This window comes from Bubalus bubalis, chromosome 3, assembly GCF_019923935.1.
Source record: "Bubalus bubalis isolate 160015118507 breed Murrah chromosome 3, NDDB_SH_1, whole genome shotgun sequence".
Classification (NCBI taxonomy): Eukaryota; Metazoa; Chordata; class Mammalia; order Artiodactyla; family Bovidae; genus Bubalus; species Bubalus bubalis.
In genome coordinates this window covers 15307632-15325934 of record NC_059159.1, presented here as the reverse complement: position 1 = coordinate 15325934, position 18303 = coordinate 15307632, and the positions used below count along the sequence as shown (strand labels likewise).

The 18303-nt window shown below is 43.7% G+C and overlaps 1 protein-coding gene across 10 annotated transcripts in view; it reads left to right on the top strand.

Annotated features, from left to right (window-relative positions):
- Positions 1-18303, top strand: part of TANC2 (tetratricopeptide repeat, ankyrin repeat and coiled-coil containing 2) — a 363388-nt gene that overhangs the window by 330554 nt on the left and 14531 nt on the right. For 7 of the 10 annotated variants that reach the window (XM_044938797.2, XM_044938800.2, XM_044938802.2 and 4 more), the window contains 6 exons: positions 1908-2001; positions 9663-9796; positions 10767-10890; positions 16425-16600; positions 17090-17222; positions 17768-17797. In XM_044938797.2, coding sequence (XP_044794732.1) covers positions 1908-2001; positions 9663-9796; positions 10767-10890; positions 16425-16600; positions 17090-17222; positions 17768-17797 — 691 coding nt within the window. The remainder of the gene's footprint in view (positions 1-1907; positions 2002-9662; positions 9797-10766; positions 10891-16424; positions 16601-17089; positions 17223-17767; positions 17798-18303) is intronic. The other 3 variants (XM_044938803.2, XM_025279872.3, XM_044938798.2) reach the window with 1 other exon arrangement.

Genomic DNA, 18303 nt, shown 5'->3' with positions numbered 1-18303 from the left:
ATAGGGAGTTGGAATATCAGAAGGACCAGGTTTGAAGCTCAGCTTTCGTCCCCGTTGGCTCTGGGCTCTGGGCAATGTAACTCATCTCTTAAAACCTTAGTCTCCCACCAGTATAGAGAGGCTTTCTAATAAATTCTTTTTTATAAGGTTGATATGAAAGGTGCTTTGTAAACTGTTAAACACTGTGCAGATGGTATTTTTGCTAAGTTATTTATTAATAAAAGTAATGTAGTGGCACAATATGTGGAATTGGTAGTGTGCTAGGAAATGTTTAACAACCAGCCTTGGAGAGGGGAGTAGAGAGCAGTAGGAGTGTTTTGTGTGTGTGTGTGTGTGTACAAACAGACTTAAATTTATTATAAATTTACTGATATAAAAAAACATGTCACACATAGTTTACAAATAATAATGAATTGTGTAATACTCTTAATTGAATGCTTTTGTCAATTTTTGCTAAATTTATATCCATACCCAACCCTGTGGTTACAACTCAACCATGGTTTGATAAATGAAACTGTACCCGTTTGCTCTTTTCCCAATAATTTTGTCTTTAAATCTGGTGTGTGATTCACTGTCAAACTACATTTTGCCCTCATACAAATTATATTCATTAAACTGGAACCTCTTTCAGCTTTTGCACTAAATCAAATCCTGATCTGCAGAATTTGCCAATTTTCAGAGTATAGAATTTGAGCAAACTCCAAGAGATAGTGAAAGACAGGGAAGCCTGGCATGCTGCAGTCCATGGGATCACAAAGAGTCAGACACGATTTAGTGACTGAACAACAGCAGCAAATACCCCCACCATGACTGATTTCAAGCTACCAACACTGAACACAGAGTTTCGAAGAGATGCACAGGAGCACACCATTATGTAAAATTGCCACCATGCAGACATAGTCAATATAAATAACCTCATGAGCATACATAATAGTAAAATGTAATTTAATAATTAGAAAGTTATGAGATTTTATATTTTAACCTATTGATGTAATTTCTTTCATTATTATTTAATTTTTTTTTTTTTTTTCTCTGCTGCTTGGTTTGTGGAATCTTAGTTCCCTGACCAGGGATTGAACCTGGGCCCTGGCAATGAGAGCAGAGTCTTATCCACTGGGCCACCAGGGAGTTCCCATCATTGCTCTTTAATTGTTTTTAAATCCCTCCCTGTTATTTAGTTTTTAATAAACATCTTTGTTTAACAACCAGCTTGCAAAACTCTGAAAATTGAAGAGTCAGCTTTCACGAGCCAGGACAAGCTGGTTCACACTGCATGGGATGCTTCAGTGAGACAGCCACCTCTTCCACTGATCTGATAATGTCCCCAAGGGAATATTAAGTAAAATTGGAACTTTTACTATCTGTGGAAGGTTGTTTAGCGCTCCTTATAGTCAGATTCCTGAAAACAAAGCTGTCACTTGCCATTGTTGTTAGCAGACATTCTCCTTTTACTGTCCCCAAACAGTCCTTGTAATTCCAAGAGGAAAAAAAAATAGAAGATAATAGCTCTACTCTGAAAAAGTACAGGCCCTCAGTTTTCTCCATATTTATTTTCTGGTTCTTGCTTATTGATTTTTTTTTTTCTGTTAGTTTTATTTTTTTCTGGTAGTTTTATTAGGAGGAAGAGGGGTTGCTTTTTTAACTCAAATGTGATAAATATGTAATTTTTTAAAATCACATGCTGTATAAGTTAATTGCATTCAAGGGAAACATGTAGACTGTACCTGGAGAATGCATGCTCATCTTGGCAGCTTTGCATTTTTTTGTGAGGACAAATTGTTCTGACTCCTGTGGTGTGCAAGAGGGTGGCACTGGGTTATCCAGATATCTCCCAAACCTCACAGGTTCACAGTATCAGTGTATAGTTTTCCACCTGAACTTCGAGCTGACACAACTTCTTGTTTCAGATTGTCTCCTACCTACTTGATCTTCCAGAAAAAGATGAAGAGGAGGTAGAGCGAGCACAGATCAACAGCTTTGACAGTCTCTGGGGAGAGACAGGTACCTCTCGTGGACAGCTCTTTCTTCTCTCATGAATGTACTGTGTATGTGTGGAGACACTCTGCGTCTCACTCCCCAGTGTTTTCTCTGCCAGATCTTTGGCAGTCTCTCTGTCTTATGGCTCTTGTACTGGAGACCAATTCAGCCAAAGTAAAAAGTCAGGCAATTTCCTTCTTTCAACCCTCTCTCCCTTTGGATGCACCATGCCATTAGCCCTGGAGTCTTCTTTCAAACAAAACTTTCCCTGCTCTTGTTTCCAAATATTTTAAAAGACTGAAAGTTTCCTTCCAGTGTGCCAAACCAGAACAGAAAATAGTTGTGGACTTTATGTGTGTGTGTGTGTGTGAGAGAGAGAGATCCTCGTAGTAGTTAGGAATAAATATTTCCCCTGTAGTTAGAAACCAAGAAGTTGAATTTTTATCGACACCTCCAGCTTAATGAACCAAATGTTACCATAGTAAAGTGAGTGGTACCTGACATGATTAAATTGATATGTCATGAGAACAGTTGGCATCAGGATGCAAAATGAAAGCCCTGCCCCCTGTAGGGTACAGCCCTGTGTAGTCTCTCTCCATCTATAGCAAAGCTATTTCTATATTGCTTGGTACTTACTCCATAAACAGAAGCATCTTCCTTGTGGCCTTTGCAGGAAATGTTTATTGTCTTTCCCCCAAGTCTAAACTGGAACATCTGGGGAAACATTAGTAACCTTTTATGTGTTTTTATGAAACCAGGGCAGTGAAAACCGTAGTGTCGCTACAGATACGTGTCGTATTTGCCAGGAGAAGGAGACCAGCATTGAGATGGCCAATTTAGGGAGGATATTTTACTAAACAAGAAGGGGGATGCATTTTGATTTGGGTCAGAATGTTATTAAAAATCAGAGAAAATGCTTGAATTCACTCCAAATTTATAATTACCTATTGAACTGGGATGTTTCCACAATGGCAAAAATCTTACATGGGTTTCATGGCTTCCTCAACACCGTGTAGAATGGTCCAAAGCTCAGGAATTTGCTTCTCAAACAATCCTTCCCTCTGCAGAGCCAAAGGGAGCAGATGCCAGGCAGCTGCAGCTTAAGAGCCCGTGACAGATTAAAGGAAAATGTGCAGCTGGAAACAGCTGCTGTCTCTGGGGCTCCACCCTGAGGGAAGCCAGAGGACATACTGAGGGGAAGGGGCTGGCCGGGAACAACAGCCGTGGCGTCCTGAGACCCAGAGCTGTGGGAGGGGCGTGAGGGTTCAGGCCCCAGCAGTGCAGCCTCCCAGCACAGCGCAGCCGTCCCCCCAGCGTCTCCCGTTCCAAGCCACGTGTGTGTGACCGCCGTGGGGGGCAACAAAAGTAGCGGCCCAGTGGTGACAGTGGACAGAAGTTACAAACTAGCAATCGCCTGCCAATGCAAGAGACATAAGAGACTTGGGTTCAGTCCCTGGGTCGAGACGATCTTCTGGAGGAAGGCATGGCAATCCACTCCAGGATTTCAGCCTGGAAAATCCCATGGACAGAGGAGCCTGGCGGGCTACATGCAGTCCATGGGGTCGCAGAGTCAGACATGACTGAAGCAGCTTAGCACGCAATCACAGTGATGACTATCACACATATTCTAGTGCTCTCCTTGAAGGAATTCCTTCAAAGTGTTCGAGAAGGGTGTGAGCTCAGACCTTTTGGGGGCAATTAACCCTGAAATGGAGTTTTAATAAGAAAAATAACTTCCTGGTAAAGGAAATTTAAACCATACTACATCCATTGCCAAAAGTAAAAAAAACATACAATTTTTTTAAAAAAAACACAACCCTTGTAAAAATTATGAAGAGAGGAAAAAGATCAGTGGTTGCTAGGCGTTGCGGAAAATGGGGAATGGTGAATAGGTGGAGCACAGAGGATTTGAGGGGCAGTTAAAACACTTCATATGATACTGTAACCATAGATAGCAGGTTATTATACATTTGTCCACACACTCACAGGATGCGCAACACCAAAAGTGAGCCCTAATGCAAACGATGGACTTTGCGGTGATCATGATGCATCGGTGTAGGTTCATCAGTTGTAACAAATGGACAGCTCTAGTTGGGGTGTATACAAATGTGGGGGCAGTGGTGTGTGGGAAATCTCTGTATCTTCCCCTCAGTTTTGCTTAGCCCATTAAACTGCTCTAAAACAACAACCACAAAAGGGTGTGAACTAAGTGGAAGACTTACTTTTATTGATATGAATTTCTTATTAGAGTAAAACTTTATGGCCTCAGGACTTTTAAAATATTTCCTGCATTAAAGTGTGTAATAAAGTTTGTTATATTAATTTTCTTAATATGTACCATATCTCAAGATTGTATAAAAAATTAATTTCATGTCAGTTTGTTTGTGGTCAGAATTGTGTTGTGCTTAATTTGATACTTAGATGAACTAATTTCAGCATTATGAACATAGGATGTTATTTAAATGAGTTAGGATGAAATGCATGTGTAGTATAATTTATAGAGCTATAAAGTTATTTGACTTCAGAAAACTTTCTGAAAAATCATGTCTCCGCTATGTAAGAGACGTCTCTAGAACTCAACCACTATCGTGGAGTAGGCTCTAGTTGCTTCTCTGTTGCACACTGTGCTCAGTTGCTCAGTCATGTCTGACCCTTTGTGACCCCATGGATTAGAGCCTGCCAGGCTCCTCTGTCCATGGGATTTTACAGGCGAGAGGACTGGAATGGGTTGCCATTCCCTTCTCCGGGGGATCTTCCCCACCCAGGGATAGAGCCAGAGCCTCTTGGGTCTCCTTCATTGGCAGGCAGACTCTTTACCACTAGCACCACTATCTGTAGTGATGGCTTTACTAAGTATCCATGTTTCTTTCTAACTTACAGCACATAATCATTTAAAATTTATGATAACCCATTGAATCGTGTATCCTCCAATGGCAAAATCTTATATGTCTCTCTTATATAGAGGGTGAAAGTGTGTGACCTGCAGCCAGCTGGTTAGGGTCTTATATCTGCAACCCTGGCCTCAACACACAATATGTATTAATACATATTTACTTAAATATGATGGTCATGATGTTTCCAACAGTTTGTATCATTTACTATATTGCTGTATAGCCATTATTTTATGTACCATTCCAAAAAGAAAAGAAAAATGCTCTGCCTATTAAACTGACAGAGTTCTTTATTACCACATCAATTATAAGACACATCCTGACTTCGAGATGTTAAAATGCAGAGGGAAGAAAGTGCCTCTTAGAGTCAGTGAAATATATCCTAGCATAGAGTGAAATATTTATTGAGAAGTAATTTTTACATATCAGATTTTCTAAAAGCAGGTCACTAGAATATTCTGTTTGTTTTCATCCTACTTTTATGGCCTTTTTGTCCTTCCAAAGAGCGTCTGCCTACATCGAGCGTTCACCGTCTGACTGACCCCCTCCCATCCTGCAGGGTTTTCACAGATTTCTTATAGAACTACACAGAAGACCAGCACTTAAGGTGACAAGATTATTCAGTGGTCCCTCCTCTGCTCTGTCTCAACACAAAACCAGCATTAAAAAGCTTCTAGCAACTCTGGAGAACCTGAGCCATCCCATGGCCCAAAAGTAGCAGAAGTTCAAAAAATAAACAAGATGCCCTTAAATCACACCTTCATCATCTTTTATCTAGTTTATTGCAGCTACCTCCTAGCTGATCTGATCTCAGGCCTTACCCTTTTGTGACTTATCTCGCAGACTTCAACCAAAGTGGTATTTCTAAGCCACAGTCTGTCCATGTCACTCTCCTGGTTACCACCCTTCATTGACCACCTGTAGCTTTAATATAGCATAAAGAGACTTCCCTGGCGGTCCAGTGGTTAAGACTCCACGCTTCCATTGCAGGGGGCACAGGTTCAATCTGGGGTCAGGGAACTAAGATCCTACATGCCATGCTGTGCAGCCAAAAAAATAAATAAATAACTAGCATTAAAAAAACCAGTCATGATCTCTAGCCTCCTCTGTTGCCCGTCTTCTCCAGCAATGGTAAACGTGCTGTCCCCACCTTGGGGCCTTCACACATGCTCGCCCTGTGCCTAGAAAGCTTCTCCATGCCCTTGCCTATAAGTCTCCTGTTTCTCTTTCAGCATCTGATTCAGATTGTCATCTCTTCCTGGAGACCTTCCCAGACACTCTTGCTCTGTGTCACCTCCAGACAGCCCCCATGGACTTACCTCTTTTGTGCTTATCACACTGTATAGCAGTATATTTGTTTGTCTCTTATCCTTACGCAACCCTGAGTTCCTTGAGAGCAGACAGGATCTGACAAATAGCTCCGTCAATGCTTACCTAATGACTGTTGTTTTGGACAGCAGTGATGTTTGTGTCTCCCCCACCACCTCCAGCACGTTGGTCTCACATGACCTGTCTGTGCTGTACTCTTTCAAGGTTGACAAAAGATAAACAAAAGAACCGTTTGCTCCTCTGCCTTCTATTTAGCATCAGCATTATCCCATCCAAGCAGACTTTGGCTGTTTCCTCAACTCTGAGCTGCATCCTGTCTGTCTCTTCAAACTCCTTAGATGTTTCCCTTTGAAAAAGGATCATTTTGGTCAGATAATCTCATCAGATGCTGGCAAGCCAGGGAACAAATTCCGTTACTGGTCTCTCAGGAAAAGAGATTGGGCTCCCGGCTGTTAATGTTTGCTCTAAGAAGCAGTTTGTTGTTTTACAGAACTGGCTTTGCCTTAATCGTCTCTCTTTCAAAAAGTTTTAACAGTTTCTGATAAGACTCATATAAAAAGTCCAGCCAAAGCAACTCCTTGCTCTTGTGTTTTGAAAAGTACAGACCCAATTTTCCATAGTTGTGTTGTTCTGAGATGAAGTTGGCCAGCTGTGTTAATGACCATGTCCAGCAATCAGCAGGAGATTTTTGCCAAATGACATCAGAACTTAAGCAGCAGAGATGATACAAGGAGAAAGGCCGAATGGAACATTCCCTCTCATGTAATGTGTTGTCCAGTGGGTTGAAAGGGGCCAGCCCCAGCAACATGACTCCAGATTAGAGTGGATAGTGTTAATTTTCAGGACGGGCACTGTTTGTGAATTTTCAGCTGTGTTCTGTGAACCATCATCATTGATGAGAGGCTTGATTCCAAAATACTGTCTGTATTTTCTCCAGAGTGCTATAAATTCTTTTGCAAAAAAGAATGTATTTGCACACGCGTGCGCCACGCAATATACAAGACATTGAACGGAGATTTGCTGCAACCCTGTCCCAGCAGCTGCTTTAAACTTGGGAGAGTTAGTAATTTTTCAAACCCCTTGTTTTATGTACCAACAAGATGATTCTTACGGTTCCTAACAAGCATCAAAGCCAGTCAAGCTCTTTCTCCACCCCTCCACCCCCTGCTTTACTGAGATATAATTGACATACAACATTATGTAAGGGAAAGGTTGAGGGCAGGAGGAGAAGGGGGAGACAAAGGATGAGATGGTTGGATGGCATCACCGTCTTAAGAGTGTGAGCAAACTCCAGGAGATAGTGAAGGACAGGGAAGCCTGGCGTGCTGCAGTCCATGGGATCACAGAGAGTCAGACACAGCTTAGTCACTGAACAACAGTGTATACGACGTGAGGATTGTCAGATTCTTAAGCTACTCTTGTGTTCTGACCCAGGAACTGAAGGTTTTTCTTTTTCCCTCAACTGTTGGAAATGTGAACTTGAGAAAGACGGAATCTCACTTTGATTTAAAGAACAAGAGACAAAACTTCTCTGTCAAGTAAACAGTCAAATCCATCAGTACCTGTAACTCACCTTGGAAATGACCCTCACCTCAGATGGAAGGAAGCCTCTGCCCTTCTGTGAGGAACAGAAGAGAAAGTACCTAGGTTAAGCATGCCAGAATAAAACAAAAAACGCACATCAAACAAGGCCTACATATATCTAGTTTAAGAATGAGCATACCTTCTAAAATAGTCACATTTTCTTTCAGACATCCTTCTATCCTTGAGGAAGGAATAGATTACTCTTTGAAGGTTTAACTTAGAGAAAATTACAGGTAGTTTTGCATATGAGTCACTTGCGGATAAATTTGGCCAATCTCAAAGACAAAATGCCATAATCTGTGCTTAGATGAAAAAAAAAGTGACCATTTGATTTGAATTTCAATTGCTTCCCTGATTAGATCCCAACATTTGCAAACTGAAATCCTGTCTGCACCTGCCAAGTACTATCTTGTTCTGATTTGTCACTGGAGTAGGTGGCCCTTAGAAAGGAAGAGCCTGCTGATCACCACATCAGGTTTTCAAGTCTCGGTGGGAAAAAAGGTCTCCGTCCTCTTTGTTGAAAAGTACAACTCCTGCCATTTTCTGACAACGTTTACCATCCTCCCTACCCTCATCCATTTAAAACACTAGGTGTACATGTTTGAAATCCCTGGTTAGAAAGAGACAAACACATATTTGTTCAAATATGGACTTAGTAGAAGGTATAGGAGAAGGCAGTGGCACCCCACTCCAGTACTCTTGCCTGGAAAATCCCATGGACAGAGGAGCCTAGTAGGCTGCAGTCCATGGGGTCGCGAAGAGTCGGACATGACTGAGCGACTTCACTTTCACTTTTCACTTTCATGCATTGGAGAAGGAAATGGCAACCCACTCCAGTGTTCTTGCCTGGAGAATCCCAGGGACGGGGGAGCCTGGTGGGCTGCCGTCTCAGGGGTCACACAGAGTCGGACACGACTGAAGCGACTTAGCAGCAGAAGCTATATCTACAGATTCCTCTTACTACTGTTGAAATAGCACTCAAAGGATGAAATAAGTGCTCTTCAGATCTCCACTCTATCAGAGGTCATAAACATGGACTGGAGCACAGAAAGAAGAATGTTTACGTTTCTGCCTGCACGCGGTGTCCTTTTTCCTCTCTATAGTTGCTTTTTATCTGCGACTCCATTATTCTGTCTTCAGAAGAAAAGAGCCTTTGTCATATTTCTTCTCTCATCTTTAAAACTTACCCTGAACAGTTTTGACCTTCATATAAAAATGGTTGCACATGTACTAGAAACTTCTATCTCAACTGATGAAGAAAAGGAATGAAAACTGGCCTAAAGCTTAGACTGAAGTTTCTTTTTTTTTTTTTTTTTACAGTTTTTTATATATCTTTATTGTAAAAACTCTCTTAAAAGCAATACAGCAAACTGTTATTTAAGAAATGAGCAAAATTAAGGCTGCCATTTCTGACTTTGGTTCTCTGAATTTAAGGGCCCACAAGTAGAAATTGGCCCAGAGGTGGTTCCCAGATAATTCTAAAGAAAGCGTTCCTCTGCAAATACCCTTTTTTCTTTAGTCTTACCCATGCACATACCAGTGAAAGGTTTGTAGCTGGAAGGGGTACCAAAAAAGAGATAAGTCGAAAGCAGAAAAAAGACAGTCTGGGTAGGATAAATGAAACCAAGTAGGTTTTGGTCAAAGGTGATTTTTCAATAAATTTATTATCATTATTGTCTCCATATATGTAAGCCCTTTGAAATGTGGTTTTATTCATTATTTTTCTTTGAAAATTTCCTTCCTGGCGAGAGTAGCCAGAATCATCATTCTTGAAGGTAAAGTAGCAATTACATCCATCAGACACAGGTGTGCTGCCCTGCTCCCGGCAGAGGCTGGAGAGGGCGAGCCCCCCTGTCCTCACGCTGCGCTCTCTACCCTCAGCCCTGACAGCTGCAGCCGGAAGGGGCAAGCTAGAGGTGTGTCGTCTGCTCCTGGAGCAGGGGGCAGCTGTGGCCCAGCCCAACCGCCGGGGAGCTGTGCCCCTCTTCAGCACCGTTCGCCAAGGCCACTGGCAGGTAAGCAAGTAGCTACTTTGAGACTGTGTCAGAAAGTCAGTATGCAGAATCGTCCTGATGATCTGTACTGGATAGAAGGACTGGCTGCTTTTGACTGGTTATTTCACAGCATCCACAGGTTCTCTGGCAGGTTCAACAGATGCCTGCCAACCACTTACTTGCAGGAGTCTCTAACTTACAAAAAGAAAATGTGATGTATGTAAATTTGTGAAGAGCCAACTCATTGGAAAAGACTGATGCTGGGAAAGATTGAAGGCAAAAGGAGAAGAAGGCAGCAGAGGATGAGATGGTTAGAGAGCATCACCGACTCAATGGACATGAAGTTGAGCAAACTCTAGGAGATAGTGAAGGACAAGAGGAGCCTGGCATGCTGCAGTCCACGAGGTCACAAAGAGTCAGACGCAACTTAGTGACCAAAAAACAACAAATATAAATTCTATTAATAGTTATGCGATCTTTCCAGATGTTTGAATTCTGGGTAGGACAGAAAAGAAAGCATATTGGTTATAATCTTTGAAAAAAATTGAGTAGTCCTAGGAGCCAAACAGTGCTGAAGAGTTGTGAGAGGCACTGTATGTGTTCTGTTTGGTGGTAAACATTCACTGCAGGCAGGTTTGCAACACCTGGAAGTCAATAAAATGGCCCTGACATAGGCAGTGTGACTCGTGTTGGTTCTCCCATTATGGGATTGTTTAGTCTACATCTTGGCCTCCGTTAATCTTGGATTTTTTTTTTTTTTACTTAGTGGCTGAGCCAGACATTTAGAGTGAGTTCTCATTTGGCTCTCCCTAAGAAAGTCAGTGATCAAATCCCATGGTACTAGACCATGTGGGAACTAGAGGAGGTTCTTGCAGTGGCAAGTTTCGCTAGAGGTGATTTGCAGGGAACTCACATGGTGTGGGCATGGCATGCATGTGTCTGCTCAGCAGCACTTCCTGGCTCATCCATCCCCCCTTCTCTGCCCCTGCAGATCGTTGATCTTTTACTTACTCACGGAGCTGATGTCAACATGGCAGACAAGCAGGGCCGTACTCCCCTGATGATGGCAGCTTCTGAAGGCCACCTGGGAACTGTGGACTTTCTCCTTGCTCAAGGTCAGTCCTAGGATGCCAGAGCTTGATGGTCAGTACCCATCAAAACCCAAAGCTCGTGATTTCCAGGGATGGATTCCAAGAGGTGTTAAGAATGAGTATTCTTAATCCACTTGATTAGAAAGTGAAAGTCTATCTTCTCTCTTCTCTTCTAAATTCTGATGTTCTAATTCTAACATGGTGCCTCTCTAATTCTGACATTCTCTATTTCTTTATGGCTTGAGGGATTTTTGGTATCCTAATCAAATTTACATGGTATAAGTTCTTTAATTCAAATCAGTACTCTCCCAACTTTGAAGTTTTAATATGCACTCAATAAATGTTCATCTTCCAGAGACTGTATTTTGACTTTAACTTTGTCAATTCTTTTGTCAACCTGCACAGCTAATATTTTTCTTGTATCCAAAGGAAGCAAATGAAGGTTTAAACGATTGTTGACCGTGGGACCCTATTTGAGGAATCAGGGTATTAATATTATCCTCCTATTGTAATAAATTCCCTTTAACATTTACCAGCATTCACATATTTCTGGTGAATGAGAGGTAAGTAAAAGGAGACTGTGGTCACACCATCCAGAGCATTCCAGGCTCCCCTCGAGGGTTGTGACCTGATTCACCTCTGCAGACCAGTGACGAGTGATGCGGGAACCTCTGTGGTAGAAGCGCTCCAGTCGCTGACTCTGCAGTACCACCTAGTGGAGCTTGAGTGTTTCAGTGAAGCAGGAGGTCGTGTGACTGTGATCAGCCTTGACCCCCATCCCAGTGAGCCTCCCCTATGAGTAAACTGGATCTGATCATCCATCATTCATAATTAATATCCACAAGTGCATACGCTTCAAGGAGGGCAAACTCCTGAAAATCATGCCCAGGCCGGAGCTGCTGAAGGGTAGTTGATGTGGGAAGAAGGCAAGGTTTGTTCTCAGATTTCAAATTACAGCTCAGTCAGAGACTTACTGGATCTTTAGCTCTCACCCCCAAAGATGTGTCTTCACTACCTCGGACTCACAAAAGTGGGTTCGAGTCAGAGAACTGTTTTCCCCATGTGCAAAGTGGGTCTTGCTGCCCTAGTACAAACCACCAGACCAACCTGGTTTCACAGTATCTATCCTTCATTCAGAAAATAAAGATCACGGCATCCGGTCCCATCACTTTATGGCAAATAGATGGAGAAATAGTGGAAACAGTGGCAGACTTTATTTTGGGGGGCTCCAAAATCACTACAGAGGGTGACTGCAGCCGTGAAATAAAAAGACACTTGCTCCTTGGAAGAAAAGTTATGACCAACCTAGACAGCATATTAAAAAGCAGAGACATTATTTTGCCAACAAAGGTCTGTCTAGTCAAGGCTATGGTTTTTCCAGTGGTGGAAAAACCATACAATATTGTGTTGGTTTCTGCCATACATCGACATCTTGAATGGACATGAGAGTTGGACTATAAAGAAAGCTGAGCGCCGAAGAATTGATGCTTTTGAACGGTGGTGTTGGAGAAGACTCTTGAGAGTCCCTTGAACTACAAGGAGATCCAACCAGTCCATCCTAAAGGAAACCAGTCCTGAATGTTCATTGGAAGGACTGATATTGAAGCTGAAACTCCAATATTTTGGCCACCTCATGCAAAGAGCTGACTCATTTGAAAAGACCCTGATCCTGGGAAACATTGAAGGCAGGAGGAGAAGGGATCAACAGAGGGTGAGATGGTTGGATGGCATCACCGATTCAATGACTCAATGGACATGAGTTTGAGTAAACTCCAGGAGTTGTTGATGGACAGGGGAGGCCTGGCGGGCTGCAGTCTATGGGGTCGCAAAGAGTCAGACACAACTGAGTGACTGAACTGAACTGACTGATCCTTCATTCTGCTGACATGGGTGTTGGGGAGCAAGGGAGGATATCCCTAGATGCTCAGGATAAGACATGGCAGTAGTAAATGTCCCAGAACAACCCAAGTCTGCTGGAAAAGGGAGGACCCTTCACCACAGATAAGCAGTAGATGACCGCACAGGGTCTGCCGCACACCTATAGAAGCAGCTCGTCAGATGTCGATGTACGGCAGAAACCAACATAATATTGTAAAGCAATTATCCTTCGACTAGAAATAAATAATATTTTTTAAAAAGAAGATCATCGGACACAGATTTCAGAGAGTTGTCCTCCTTCACTGCAGGCACTCTGATCTCCATACTGTTTCGTTCTTTCACATTTAAATCAGAGACTTTCTCTCAATCAGCGAATTCTACAGATGTATATTTAGCCTACATTATTTGCAAAACACTGTGCTAGGAACTGTGATCTTTTTCTAATTAATACACTATAATCCGTGTCTTCAAAGGGTCTATAATCTGGCAAGGAGGGGATGAAACAAAGAGAAGTAACTGCCTTAAAAAGCAGATAATCCTGAGTGTGCTGATAAAGGTATTTGAGTTAGAACAGGACAGACTTTGAAATTTGAGTAGGAAAAATGTTCTGTATTCAGGGAGGGGATATAATGTAAATGAAAGGTCAGAGAAGAGGAACAGGTACACAGCAAGACTGGGGAAATATGCAAGTTGTCCAGTGATGTACATGAGGACTGTTGGAAACGTACATGGAAAGAAGTTGAAAAGGAAGAGACTGGGGCTTCCCTGGTGGCTCAGTGGTAAAGAATCCGAATCTGCCTGCCAAGGCAGGGGACATGAGTTTGATCGCTGATCCAAAAGGATCCCACATACTGAGGAACTCCTGAGCCCATGTGCCACAACTATTAAGCCCACACTCTAGAGCCCAGGAGCTGCGGCTAGTGAAAGCCTGCCTGCCCTAGAGCCCGTGTTCAGCAACAAGAGAAGCCACCACAGTGAGAAGCCTGAGCACTGCAACCAGAGAGGAGACCCCACTCTCCACAACGAGAGGAAAGCCTGCACAGCAACAGAGGGCACAGCCAAAAATAAATAAGTAAAGTTATACTAAGAAAAGGAACGGATTAAAAGAGTTTGGACTTCTCTGAATGCAATAGGGAGCCTTTCAAGATTGTTTTAAAAGGGAATCAATCAATGCCAGAGTTGTGCTTTAAAAAAAAATTTGGCAATAGTATGAATAGTTGAGTTGATGAAGAGATGATAATGGACCTGGGGATCAATTAGGAAACCATTGTCATTGAATAGATAAGAGGTGATGCCAAATCCAGGTGCAGTGGCAGTTAGCATAGAACAGAAGGGCCAAGTGCAAAAAAAGATTGATCATATGTAGGACATATGGATAGATGAGTTGATAAGAACTCCACATAGTTCTAAAATTGAGACTTGGTTTGGGATGGACCTCTCAATTCAGTTCAGTTCCGTCACTCAGTCGTGTCCGATTCTTTGTGATGCGATCAACTGCAGCACGCCAGGCCTCCCTGTCCATCACCAGCTCCCGGAGTCCACCCAAACCCATGTCCATCGAGTCGGTGATACCATCCAACCATCTCATCCTCTGTCGTCCCCTTCTCCTCCTGCCCTGAATCTTTCCCAGCATCAGGGTCTTTTCAAATGAGTCAGCTCTTCGCATCAGCTGGCCAAAGTATTGGAGTTTCAGCTTTAACATCAGTCCACACACTGCTATATTTAAAATTGATAACTAACACAGTCCTGCTGTGTAGCACTTGGAACTCTGTTCAATGTTATGTGGCATCCTGGATGGGAGAGGAGTTTGGGGGAGAACGGATACATGTGTATGTATGGCTGAGTCCCTTTGCTGTCCAACTGAAACTATCATGACATTGTTAATCAGCTATACTCCAATATAAAAATTTTTAAAGTTTTAAAATAAGTAAATGTTTGGGAGAACTGCAATTCTATTAACTTCTGGGAGAAGGAAAGAGAGAAGAATAAGGTCTCAAATAGAATTTTCAGAGTAAATTGAGTAATATGTTTTTTATATGTATCTCCTTTTCTTAAATTCCAGCTTCCCTCATCTTTGTAAAAATCAGTTTATCTGTAATATACATCCAGAACCTTCTTCTTCTGCTTATTCAACCACTGGAGACTCTGTCCAGGAAATTTATAGATGCTGCATCTGAGAAACCTCCTTAGATTCTGTCCCATATTCAAATTCACTCCGTGTTAGAATCAGCATTTGAGTCACAAACTAGAGGACCCAGTACATAGATGACTCTCCTCAGGGTTAAGAATATGGTACCATCCAGCCCTTCATCCTGTCACGGGAAGCCAGAATCTGGTTATCTGGCACAGAGGGGATAGGCCACATGACTGCCGAGGAGCTCCAGAGCCTGGCTGTGGCAGGTCCTGAGCTTAATCTGACATCCGAATCAGATCGGACATCTGAATCTGACATCCAGCGAGGAGGCAGCCTGAGAAGTGTACTGTGTGTGCAGTAAGTTGATCTCATTTTGTTAGTGAGCATGACACACCAACTGTGTGGAAAGAGTCACCTTAGGTACTCTTCAAAACCCGCAAGGCAATGACAGGCTCTTTGCCACCCAAGAGCTGACAACCTAGGCTAAGGACCAAATGTAGATTGAATTTTTGACTAATTACAAAACTGAGTGTCAAGTATGCTTGCTCCTAGAGAAACGCTGAAGGGAAGAAGATGCAAAATATAAAACAGGCAAAGCAAGTGGGGATGGAATTGTTGAAGGCTGACTAGTTTAATTAAACTCCTGGTTCCCTTCCTGGCCTGGTCCCAGCCTCTTCCCTTGAGTCCATTCCCTTCCCACTCTAAGGAGGGAGAAGGTGGCCTGGTGCTATCATCAATGATAAACATGTTCTGAGCTCCTTATTCTATGAGAATCTCTCAAGGAGTTTATACTATTAAAAATGAAAGACTTTTGCTGAGTTCAGAAAACATTCCCTGAGAATTTATTACATATAAGTGGCATACATTAAAAAAAAAGATGAGTAACAGAATAAGGTGACGTGTGTCAGGCAGATTCAAGATGAGGTAATAGTGAGCAGGAGAGGCCTCTTGGAGACAGGGAGGTTTCAGATGGTTCCTAGAGAATGGGGGAAGTAAGGCAAGTCCCATATGGGGAAAGAAAAGGTGTCCACATGTGGGACCAACATAACGGGAAGTGAGGGTACAGGAACACTTGCGGGGGATTCTCAAGGCAGGGAGCACATCCATTTTGGCCAAAGTAGAGGATTCTCACGGGGAGTAGTAAGCTTCAGGATGCATAACCTAGGATGCCCAGAGAATGGGACTCTTCTACTGACCACTCATGGTAGCAGTTTTGTTAACAGTTTTATTAAAAGGGAACACACCAGAAGCAGAGGCTGTGCTTTGGCCGAATATACACCTTAAATGGCTCAGTGGTAAAAAATTTGCCTGCAATTCGGGAGACCTGGGTTGGGAAGATCCCCTGGAGGAGGGCATGTCAACCCACTCTAGTATTCTTACCTGGAGAATTCCATGGACAGAGGAGCCTGGCGGGCTACAGGCCGTGGGGTCACAGAGTCGGACACAGCTGAGCACATGCGCACACCTTGAAACCCGGCTTCCACTCCTGCTGTGACTTCTCCCGTTGTTCCTGTTTCCTCAGCCCTGTGGTGTGCTTGCCCTGTAGGTGCCTCCATTGCTCTCATGGACAAAGAAGGACTGACCGCCCTCAGCTGGGCTTGTCTGAAGGGTCATCTCTCGGTGGTCCGTTCTCTGGTGGATAACGGGGCTGCCACTGACCACGCCGATAAGAACGGCCGCACCCCGCTGGATCTAGCCGCTTTCTACGGCGACGCTGAGGTGGTGAGTGCCTTTAACCAGCCCCCAGGGTGGGAGGAGGAGGGAAGGCTCTCCATCCACAGTGTTGTCTGGGGTTGATGATTCCTGATATAAAGTTCTCAGATCTGTACTTGCTTGAGCTCAGGAATATTCCAAACATGACTGAAAACTAGGAACAGGGGTCTGGCCCTGGAATACCAGCGCTGTCCTGCCTGGTTCACACCTGTGCTATGCTCAGTGGCTTCAGTCGTCTCCGACTGTACGACCCCATGGGCTGTATCCCGCCAGGCTCCTCTGTCCATGAGATTTCCCAGGCAAGAATGCTAGACGGGATTACCATTTCCTCCTCTGGAGGATCTTTCTGACCCAGGGGTCAAACCCATGTCTCCTGCATCGGCAGGCGGGTTCTTTCCAGCTGTACCACCCTGGGTTCACACCAGCAGTTAACTACAGGGCAGGCAGCAGCTGGAGCCCTCACACCTGGGTTGACTGTGCTGCTTGATCACGTCCTAGGTCCAGTTCCTGGTGGATCACGGGGCCATGATCGAGCACGTGGACTACAGCGGAATGCGCCCTCTGGACAGGGCTGTGGGGTGCCGGAACACTTCTGTTGTTGTCACCCTTCTGAAGAAAGGAGCCAAGATAGGTAGGAGAAAGGAGGAAGGTGCTGGCCATCTGTGCCCAGCGGCCAGACTGGTCCAGTGGTCTGGCTGCCCTGGGCGTTCGGCGTGAACATGTATAGTCTCCCCTCTGCCCGGCCCAGTTATTATCTGAATGAACAGAAAGACTCTTGGCCCAGAGAAGAGCCCTGGTCTACACTACCCTGTGTCCAAAGTCACGTGGTTATCTGCCATGCCCGAGTCGCCTTAGCCAGGAGGCTGCTCTGACCTTAAGTGCATCTCAGCGCTGTTGCCTCGGCAGCAGCCCCGCCCTGTGAGCATCCTGGATCCCTGTGATGCCGCGAGCCTTCGCTTTGCCCTGCTCTGTATGTGCTTCGGACCCTCGGGTCCCTGCGGCTGCTGCCCCTCCGCTGCCCCTCCCACGGACCCGTAGACGAGGGTTGGCTGATGTGCTGGCTTTTTTGCTGCCTGCCTCTCACTGCTGCTTTTTCCTTCTTTTTTTTTTTTTTTTTCACCTTCATCCATTTTTTTTTCCTCTCCTACAACTTTTTGTTTTCTCCTTTCTTTGAAGGTTGTCAGACGTTACCGAGTCGCCCACGAGGTATATTCACCGCTGTCAGCATCAGGCGTGGTCTGATGGCTTGGTCAGCTTTGCCTTCTCCTCTTTGATTTAGCCTGCATGAGTCCCCAACACCTCTAATCTTTTAATTTACTTCACCTTAAAAGAAGATATTTTTTTTAAATGACTGTTGTAGAGAATAACTTGAACTTTTGATAACTAACCCAGAAAAGCTTAGTTGGTAAATAGTTCAGGCATCTGTAAACTAATCGAGTTAACCTTTTCCTTCTCTTTGTGGGTAGAGTGGTCCTCTGTCACGATGGCTTGTTTCACACTGGAACAGTTCAGTGTGAATCCCAGGGGTCCTATTCAGTGGTTACAAATTAAGGGAGCCTTTAGAAGTGTTCATGGTTTCCCTTCTGCAAAGTACATGCTTAAAAATTAAAGAGACTGAACAGCTAGGGGTTTTGAGTCCCAGATTCTGAAATAAATTACCCTTTTTGGATTTTTTAAAATCTTACAGTGACATTTAACGTAAACCCTTTTCT